The 9923-nt window shown below is 40.3% G+C and overlaps 1 protein-coding gene across 1 annotated transcript; it reads right to left on the bottom strand.

Annotated features, from left to right (window-relative positions):
* Nucleotides 1-3749: 3749 nt before the first annotated feature.
* NDUFA5 (NADH:ubiquinone oxidoreductase subunit A5) lies at nucleotides 3750-7957 on the bottom strand. The gene is made up of 5 exons (XM_059472369.1): nucleotides 7873-7957; nucleotides 6868-6912; nucleotides 5322-5438; nucleotides 4529-4594; nucleotides 3750-3955 (listed from the first exon to the last, which is right to left on the bottom strand). Exons 1-5 carry the CDS (start codon nucleotides 7945-7947, stop codon nucleotides 3854-3856), a joined length of 405 nt encoding a protein of 134 aa, XP_059328352.1. The 5' UTR covers nucleotides 7948-7957; the 3' UTR covers nucleotides 3750-3853.
* Nucleotides 7958-9923: the final 1966 nt, after the last annotated feature.

The raw sequence follows: 9923 nt of genomic DNA, 5'->3' as shown, positions 1-9923 counted from the left end.
TCTCCTGGAGGGTCCGTGGCGTGAGGACTGAGGCTGGCAACTGGGAATTAAAACTTGCAAATCAGAATGAAAACCATACGAAAATGGATTTCCTGGTGTTTGAGGTGCCATTTCTGACACAACTCCTGCAAATCTTTTCAGCATGCTACAAGAAAACCAAGTGGACGGTCACATCACAGAACTTTCAGATGTGAAATACACAGTTCTGTGTTGCAATTCCAAGAGAATCCTGGAAAAAAGCCTTTCAGCAGGCATTGAATTCAAAAGGATACTCAATAATTGCATGCCATGATCATTGTTACCATGTTTCCCAGACATTGTTTGGCATTTGAACGTGGGCCTACTCCGCATCTAAAGGACAGAAATTTCCCATTACTACTACTAATGCTGTTTTGTGTAAAACCTTGTTTGAACTCCCAGAATAGGATCACCATTAATTCTGTAGATAGATACTGTCATTTGTGTCACTTTGTCACTGTTATATAGTTGATTAAACATTCAAGCTCATTTTCAAGTTGCAATGATTTTTCATTTTTTCCCTAATGAAATAGCATATAAGCTTTGAATATTAAAATAATAAAATCAGCTTTCACTTATCTCCTATTGGTTTTGGTTTCAGGTTCAGAACACAGCCACTTGGGATAGGTTAAGCAGCAAAGATTGCCATCTGGCTAGGAATTACAAAAACCTCAGTACTTGCTCTGCTCTCATGATGGGAAAGTTGTTTTTCTGTTATAAAAGGCTCTGTCTCTGCTAGGTCCCATCCTTGCAGATAAATCTCTTTTTTACTAACATGACTTCAATCAGATGATCTCAAGTTGTCTAAAGATCTAAACTTTGTTAACTCTACAGCTTGCAGCAATTTACCTTACTACAGATTATAAAATTACATTACAACAGATTATAAAATTGTTTGCATCATCATGGATTTCCAACAATTAAAGGAGAAAAATCAAGCAACATCATTAGTTAGCCTTCAAATTATACCGTGCTAGCATATTCCTCTTGGAATAAATTAGGACCTGTATGGAGGAAACAGATGTGCATTTGTGAAAGGAAGATGAGAGTATGTTTTTATTTGTGAAAGTCAGTTTTAAAAGGCTATATATCAAATTTCAGCAGCAGTGGGCCATGAAAAAACTTCCTCTCCCCTGGAGGACAATTAATGAGCTTATAGGAGAGCTCTTTTAAATCACATGACAAATACATCTTTAGAAGTAGAGGAAATAACTGAACAAGAAGAGAGTACAGCAAATGTCTCAGGTACAGAATAGTAGAAAGAATTCCAGTAGTTGCTACCATATTCTGCAAACTTTCCTTCCTCCCCACACCTCCAGTATTTCATGTGTCTATCATTTATACTAGACTTTGTTTATTGTGTTTTGTTTTTTTTTAATTTATTTTGGTTTCTCTCAGGTCAGTTCAATACTTATTACCAAAATCCATTAATTTTCATGACACATGTGACAGCATTGGCCCTTATTCAAGTCTGTAATCCCTCACTATTTCTCATGAGAAAATTGTGTTTGTTGACTTTAGCAAAGTCCTCTTCTGGAATGCCATCTAGTGGTTTTACTTAGGAAAAGACCAGCTTCTATCTTGGTCAAGACTGAAAAATCCTTCAAAACCAAACAATAAAACTAAGTATTTTTCACTTCTTAATTTTTCAAAATTTAAAATATTTATGTAATGATAGTTGGGGGGGGGAAAACTCAATGCTAAAGAATGCAGTGAAAATAGTTTCTGGAGGAAATACCTTGGGAATACTGATTTTCTCTTCTATTGACCTACCCCCAAATACCATTGCATAGAATATAAATTTGTAATTAATCCATTTATAATAATCATGTCACAAGTAAATTTATAAGCCTAAAGACTATGAGAAACCAGCTATGGCCAAGTATGATGTGTAATGTAACTAGTGCATAAACAAAAGCTTATTAAACTGCAGATTTTTGTGATATAGCTATACTCCTGTCTTTAAACTTGCAGGAATGTTGCTAGTGGTCTTGAAAAAAACATCAGTAAAGGCAAACTTGCACAGGAGCCTTAGATCTAGTTTGGATATTTTATTCAGGATTTTAAAGATTAACTCTCTAAACACAAGCTTTCAAAAGAATCACAGAATATTCTGAGTTGGAAGGGGCCTGCAAGGGACCATCAAATCCAGCTCTTAAATGAAAGGCCCATCCAGGGACTGAATCCACACCCTGGGGTGATTAGCCCCAAGCTTTAACAACTGAGCTAATCTCAGTGCTCAACCACCCCGTGGCTGAAAAACATTTCCTTATAGCAAACCCAGACTCCTCGTGATACAGCTTCATGCTGTTCCCTTGGGTCCTGTCACTGCTCACCAGAGATGAGTCCCTGCTCTTCCACTGCCCCTTGTGAGAATGTTGAAGACACAATGAGGTCTCTCCTCAGTCTCCTCTGCTCCAGACTAAAGAGGTGACAGCCTGTCCACTGACCTCAGCCACTCCTCATATGGCTGCCCCTCAGGGCCCTTCACTAGCTTCCCTGCCCTCCTTTGGACACTCTCTAAAAGCTCTTCATCTTTCTTGTGGTGCCCAAAACTGCCCCAGCACTCGAGGTGAGGCTGCCCCAGAGCAGAGCAGAGCAGAGCAGAGCAGAACAGGACAATCCCCTCCCTTGCCCAGCTTGTACCTGATGCATCCCAGGACAGGACTGGCCCTCCCGGCTGCCAGGGCACTGCTGACTCACATTCAACTTCCCATTGACCAGGACTCCAAGTCTCTTTCTGCAGCACTTCTTTCCACTATCTCATTCCTGTATCTCAGGAATGTTGCTTTCCAGTACCTCAGTCTGTTGCTACCTCCAGGGTTGCCCCATCCCAGTGGAGAATCCAGCACTTGTCTCTTTAACTTCCCATGGTGATGGCCCATCTCTGTAATCTGTTGAGGTCTCTCCACAAGGCCTCTCTGCCTCTGAGGGAGCCAACAGCTCCTCCCAAAGTAGTGTCATCAGCAGATTTACTGTGAATCCCTTCCTGTCCCACATCTAAGTTGTTAATGAACACACTGAGAGCACTGGGCCTAAGATGGAGCCCTGTGGGACCCAGCTGGTGACTGGTGGCCAGCCTGATGTCACCTTATTTCCTGCAACACCTAACACTCAAGATGTGAATCAACAATAGACCAACACAAGCCTACACAATGGCTCCTGAAGATCCCAATGCCAAGGTTTGTGCTGCAGTGTTATGCCAGGCATGGTAACTACCTGTTAACAAGAAACCTGCTGTTGCCATCAATCTGATTAGCAGTCTTCTTTCTCCCTCTCACCTCTCCAATTTTCCCAGTATCTCCCACAAACCAGAAATTGTATTTAGTTATGTGGGCAGTAGGGTCAACCAGTTCAGGACAGGGACTCAGCTGAAACTTAAAATACTGTTCTTTTTGGGAAGCATTAGATCCCTCACTGCAGCATCTGCATGGCCATTAGGATCTTGTCAGAGGGTAGCAAAAATACATAGCCAAAGGTGGGACAAAATCATCATACTTTTCTACAACTTGGATTTTGATTTCAAGTGGCCTATAATATCTGTATTTTTAACACAGAAATACAGATTATAAAAACAACTCAGCATAAGACACAAGTACCCTGTTAATAAAAAATGCCAAAAATTAAATAAACAAAAGGTTGTAGGAATGCCAGAAAGAATTTTCTTAAAACTTCTTTTCCAAGAAATTGGCAGCAGCCTTTAGATTGCTGAATTAAGTGGACAAAATATATTTTAATGAAGTGATTAGCTTTAATTTAAAGACAACTGTCAGTAACAATAGGTTAATAATTAATTCTTTCTTTTAACTTTCAAGAGGTTACACCATTTTGAAAATTATATTGGCCATCTCCACTGATTAGAAGGAGGTTCTTCAACTAGAGGCTCCCATGGTTTCCACTGTATCATTTTTCTTGCCAGGGACAGCTCATTTTCAGCCTGTTAATAAACACCATACAGAAAGTTTTAAATATTATACAACTGCCAAAATATTAAATTACCTCTATGTCAGTTAATTACCTCAGTGATGTTGCTATCTATCTTGATCACAGACTACACAAATTTCACCTACAAATATCAAAGGAACTGTATGCTTTTGGGGGTTTTGTTTTTTTAAAAAAATCCCATCACCCCTAAATACCCAAACAGACATTCTGTTCAGAGAGACATTCCCAATGACAACTTCATGATATTTTCCACTTGGTTTGGATTCGCCCAGTATTATTCAATCCTCTCCTGCCCTTTTCACTGATTTACTCTGGAAGAAACAATGTAGGTATACATGCATATCTGTAAGTATAATGCAAGAAACAGCTGTTAATTTATTAGGTTTTAGCAAGGTCATCCCATCACTACATGGCAATTTGTTATCAGGGGTTTTTCTTCTGATTGACTGTATGGCCAGCAAAGGAAGATACACAAAACTTCCAATTTTCTGAACAAAAGCTCGGCCCAAGGAGCACTAAAAAACACAGCTACATTTGCACTTCATCTCAAATTTCCTCTCTTTACCTGTACAATGACTTCTTCTATCTGACCACAGTTCAGCTTGTCCTGTAGTTTTTGCACATCAGACTCCTGTGTGTTTAAATACATACAATAAAATGTTTTATTGAGAGTAGAAAACCCATGAGAAGCATGAAAACAATAATTTAACCAGATCACACTCCAATCTTTCTCAGAACAACTATCAAATCAGCTGGCTTATATAATTTTACATTATAAAAAAAATCTCACACTCATTTGTTACTGAGAAGCAAACATCAAACCCTCAATGATAAATACAAAGAATGAATAATATTTACTGACTCCAAAGAAGAATTAGCACCTAAAGGCTTTATTTTTTATCTTGGAAAAAAGTCTTGTTCTTAGATTTTTATAGAATTATATGCAAGCTTTCAATTATCACCTTAAATATACAATAACAGTATTGCAGAGTTTAATGTAACAAAAAGTTGTCTTAAATATTGAAGGTAAGGATTGTGCTAAGATACTACACTGGCAGGAGCACAAACTTTTTTTTTGTGAAAGTGTGTGAAAATTACCACTTTTCTATCTTTCAAAAAAAAAAAGTTTGCTTTTAATTATCACAAAACATCAACAGGAAATTAACAATTCCTTTTCATATGCCATCAAAATATCCCAGTCAATATCAAAAACAAACCTTGATACTTCAGTTGTTTCTGAATTGATACCTGAAAGTTACATGTGCACCTAAGAAAGACCCAGGCATTCCAAAAATCACTTTTCTCATCCTAGGAATTTTTTTTATGGGCAGCATTTAAGGAAATAGCACTGTACTTACTTTTTTCACCAAATCAAATCGCTCATTTACAATCTGCTCAGTGTATTTCCTGTAAGCTGCATCTCTGGGAATGTTCTCCAGGACACCAAGGATTTTTGTGTACAGTATTCGCAGGCGCTGAAGGGATCACAAGACATGGTTAAAATACACAACTGCAATTATTTAACTCCTTGTCCTACCAAACCCACTAAGCTACTACTTATACACAAAATATGGTATTCAATCCAGAAGTGTATGATCAACTAATAATTGAGTCTGAGCCACTGAACTCCATCTTGGGTAAAGCAGGGATTTATCAGGACTGAAGAATTTCTGCTGTCACATTCCTCAAAGGGAAAAAAAATGAAAAAACAAAATTGCAATCAGAACAGACTTGATGCAAAATGAAAAAAATCTGAAAATTTATCTGAGTAGATACAAAGAGATTATAATGAAGGGTTTTTTGTCACTTTTCCTCATGCTGGTGGAAAGTTCTGGGTAACAAATAGATTTAAATTAAACCTGAAACTTTTATTGCTGGATTTAAATGCAGGGATAAAGGACACATTGTGGTGAATTGATTCACACTTTTGTACCATGTAATTGTATCTACCTGACAAGGAATGGATGTCCCATAGGAACAATAAGAAATAGAAGCAGAATACTAAAAGAAGTACAAGGAAGAAAAACAGGAAACAAAAAGAAAATTGGCAAAAAATCTGAACTTCCACTAAACCCTTGCCCAGTACTTTACTCTTAGCTTTAAGTTGCAGAAAAAAATAAATGTACTAAGTTCACCCAGAAGGAGTCTGACAAGGCTGTAGACTGAGCTAGAATAATTTCTACCAAACAGTAGTGAATTTTTCAAGGATTCTTTTTTACAGCATTCTTAAGTATTGGAGTCAAAAGCATTTTTGAAATACAATTGCTGTACAATAAGAAATTTCAAAGTGGAGAACTCTAAAACATCACTGAAGTTCTTTCAAAGTTAATGCCTCCTGAATAAGCATGATGTGACAAACATACTTACACTAAGTGAGCCTGAGGAGGTCAAAAGAAAGCCACATATTGCTGCAAGAACCGCCTAATGCAGGGGGTTTCTTGTACCACTGAAGTGTTCCATTTCAGGGCCTTGGCATGGCTTTGCTCATGGCTAGTCTCTATCATCTAAGACCAGGCCAGCCCTTTGGTGTAAGTTATTTCAATACTTGCATACACAGCAAGCAGCAAAAATCTTTTTTTCCTGAGAAGCAGAAATTATATTTATGAAGAAATGAATTTAAAGAGTACTTTGTTTTGCTATTTCTGATGAAAGAAGTCAAATATTGGTTCATAAAGATACTTACACTAGAGAGCTTTGGAAATCAGCGTATGCCACAAAAAGTACATGTGTAAAATAACGTATAATGACATCCATTAAACCTTTATCACTGTGGACAATTTTAATTATTTCATTAAGCTGGCACCAGATAAAGATATACTGCATACCTACACATGCAAACACATCACAAAAACTTTAGAACTCACTGAGAGTTTCCATTACTACAGAATGAGACATGTTACATACCTCATGAGGGTTCTCAGCTACAGCCAATCCTACAAGTCCAGTGGTCTGCAGAGAGAGCATAAACATACTTAACACACCTAAGCATCCATTCCCACATTAATTACTTTGTTTTGACTCAATATACAGCTGAGAGGGACCATTCCATGGCACCAGCCTTACCTCCTGCCATATGCCCGTTATCGCAGAGTTCCAGTGCTCCAAGAGGGAGCAGCTCACCTTAGCAGAATCAGAATCATAAAATATCCTGAGCTGGAAGGGACCCACAAGGATCATCAATCCAACTCCTGCCCTGCACAGCACCATTCCCAGGGGTCACACCATGTGCTGAGAGCATTGCCCAAACACTTCCTGAATTCCGTCAGGCTGGTGCCGTGACCAATGCCCTGGGGAGCCTGTTCAGTGCCCAAACACCCCCTGGGTGAAGAACCATTTTCTAATATCCAACCTAAACCTCCCCTGACACAACTTCGGGCCATTCCCGCGGGTTCTGTCACTGGTCACCATAGAGTTGAGTGTCCGTCCCTCCTCTTCCCCTCACTGCTGTAACTGCAATGAGGTCTCCCCTCAGCCTCCTCTTCTCCAGGCTGAGCACACCAATGACCTCAGCCGCTCCTCACAGGGCTTCCCCTACAAGCCCTTTAACATCTCCGTTGCCCTCCTTTGGATGCTCTCTAATAGCTTAGTATCCTTTTCAGACCGCGGCGATCAAACACTGAAGGTGAGGCCGCCTCAGTGCAGAGCACAGCGGGACAATCCCTCCTTCGCCGTGCGGCCGATGCCGTGCCTGATGCGCACCGAGCAGCTGCCGCCACCGCTCCGGTGCCCCGGCTCCAGCCGCCCCCGGCTGCCGGGGAGGTCACCCAGGCCCTGCGCTGCCCTCGGCCTTTCCCTCGCAGGGTGGCCGCCCGCTCTCCCCGCACGGCTGCGGCACTCCTTGCCCTCCCCCAGAACTGCCGGCCCGCCGCAGGAGCAGGACGCGGCCCCGGGCCCTCGGCAGCGCCTCACCTTCCTCAGCGCCCCCGCCATGGCCGCGCTCGCGGCGCCCGCAAAGGACGCAGCGGAGGGCGCCGGGCTGCGCATGCGCCGCAGCGGCCGCGGCCGGCGGGGCGGCAGCAGTGCGCGTGCGCGGGGCCGCTGTGTGCAGAGTGCTCGGAGCGGTGCGAGTCCCGTCAGGGGATCGCTTGGAAAAGCGAAAAAACGCCCCAAAACAGAACTAGGCAGAAAATAGACAACAGGGAACTTATTTAGCGACCTTGAGATAGAGACAGTGGGACAAAAGAGCAATGAAAAGACAATTTAAGTTATTATTTGAGGTGAACATGATGTTCATTTGAAGATCCAATTGTCCTTCTAATAAGTCTTATGCTTAGTTGCTAACTTAAAGTGTGAGTTTTCCGCAGTTATACTTTGTAATAATTACATTGTAAGTTTGTATCTTATTCTGGACAACTCGTTCTTTATAATTCCTTTGTCCTGCTCTTGAGCTATTTTTCATAACTAAGCAAACTCCCCCAGCTGAGTCTCAGAATATCTGGTTTTTCCCTGGAAGCCAGTCCTTTGATAAAACAAACACTTCAATCTGCAACTAAAGCGCAGTGGCTCACACAGTGTGCATCAGTATGCAGGGTTTGTGTTTCCCCACGCCTGTGTTCTTGGCAATTTAATCAGAAAGAGCTGGAATTTCTTTCCTAGCTACTGAAATTCTTTCTTTCCATAAATGCCAGTCTTCAAAAGTTCCTGCCTCTTTTTTATTGGACCACCCTGTATTTTCCCCGTCTCTCTGATGGTCTAACCAGATTATCTCCTGGTGACATTAACAGAGCACAGCACCAATGGCTCTGTGCCTGGCGATCTTTGAGCACAGTCAGTGTCGTTCCAGCAGTAGTTCTGACTGACTTTAGACAGCCTAAGCATGTGGGAGTGCTTGCCACATCCCAACAAAGTGAAAAACAATAGGCCTTGTTGATGAAAATCCTCATGAAATCCATCTCAAAGTGGTACTGTGGGAAATTCTCCAAACTGGTCAAATCCCATTAAAATACATGATTTATTTTAAAATATAACAAAGCTGAAACCTACAAAGTATTACCAGTGTACAGTCAACACTGACTTTGAAAACAAACAAACAAACCCCACCCACATAGCATTTCACAGTTATTATTGTTTTACACTGGGGATTCTGTTATGACTAGAATCCCGTGTATTAATATTCAGTATGTAAGTAACCTAAGAGGGCCTTGCTATAGCTCTCCATCCCATGTTTGTCTCACCAATGAGTTTATCTCTTGGTATTGTATCTCAAATTGCCATGTGATATGGTGTATGTACAACAACAACTATTTTATTCTACATGAAACATAATTGATGGATTTATATCTAGTAATTATGTATGAGTGGAATCAGGCACTTGATGCACAATGTTATTAAAAATATCTGAAAATCAAAACAATACCATGTTTGTAATGTGGATGTGTACTAATTCTGATGGTGTCTTGGTTATGTAAAAAAATGAAAGAACTGAAACTAAATAAATACAACATTTGTGTTCTTTATATGAATTATAAATACATATTTTTCATGTTTTAATTAGATAAGAATATATCTCTCTCCATATCATCTCATAGCCAGCAGTAGAACAGGATCTCAGCATTGCTTCTGTCTGCTTCTGTCTGCTTCTGCGTATACTGGGTTTTTTTAGGGGTGTGCCACCTTTAGTTAGGTTGCATTTGCCAAAGAAGTTTCAGTGAATATTGTTTATCATCATTAAATGTTTTTGTTGATCTCGTGTTCAAAGATTGAAATGCATGTAGTGCCTTAGTTAAGCTTACACTTTTATGGTTCTATAAATGCAAGTGAGTCAAATGTCACGGAGGAGTTCACTGTAAAATTTAATTTTGTTAGAACAATTGAAGACAAGATGGAAGTTTGGGGGTTTTTCAGTTTGTTGTGTGCCCTTATTGGTCAGTTCATTATGGTAAAAATGATAACTAATTGGTTAAGACCAGAACAAGAGTGGTTTTGAATCAGTGATATTTCCAGCTTGTTCCTCATCCCAA

The sequence above is a fragment of the Ammospiza nelsoni genome, chromosome 5, assembly GCF_027579445.1.
Source record: "Ammospiza nelsoni isolate bAmmNel1 chromosome 5, bAmmNel1.pri, whole genome shotgun sequence".
Taxonomy (NCBI): Eukaryota; Metazoa; Chordata; class Aves; order Passeriformes; family Passerellidae; genus Ammospiza; species Ammospiza nelsoni.
This window is presented reverse-complemented; position numbering and strand designations above follow the sequence as displayed.

Excerpts from the sequence above, each read along its gene's own strand:
- NDUFA5 (XM_059472369.1), bottom strand. The coding sequence starts at position 7,947 with ATGCGCAGCCCGGCGCCCTCCGCTGCGTCCTTTGCGGGCGCCGCGAGC. Across the intron at positions 6,913-7,872 it reads TGGCGGGGGCGCTGAGGAAG|ACCACTGGACTTGTAGGATT; the intron begins GTGAGGCGCTGC and ends CTCTCTCTGCAG. Across the intron at positions 5,439-6,867 it reads TAGCTGAGAACCCTCATGAG|CGCCTGCGAATACTGTACAC; the intron begins GTATGTAACATG and ends TGATCCCTTCAG.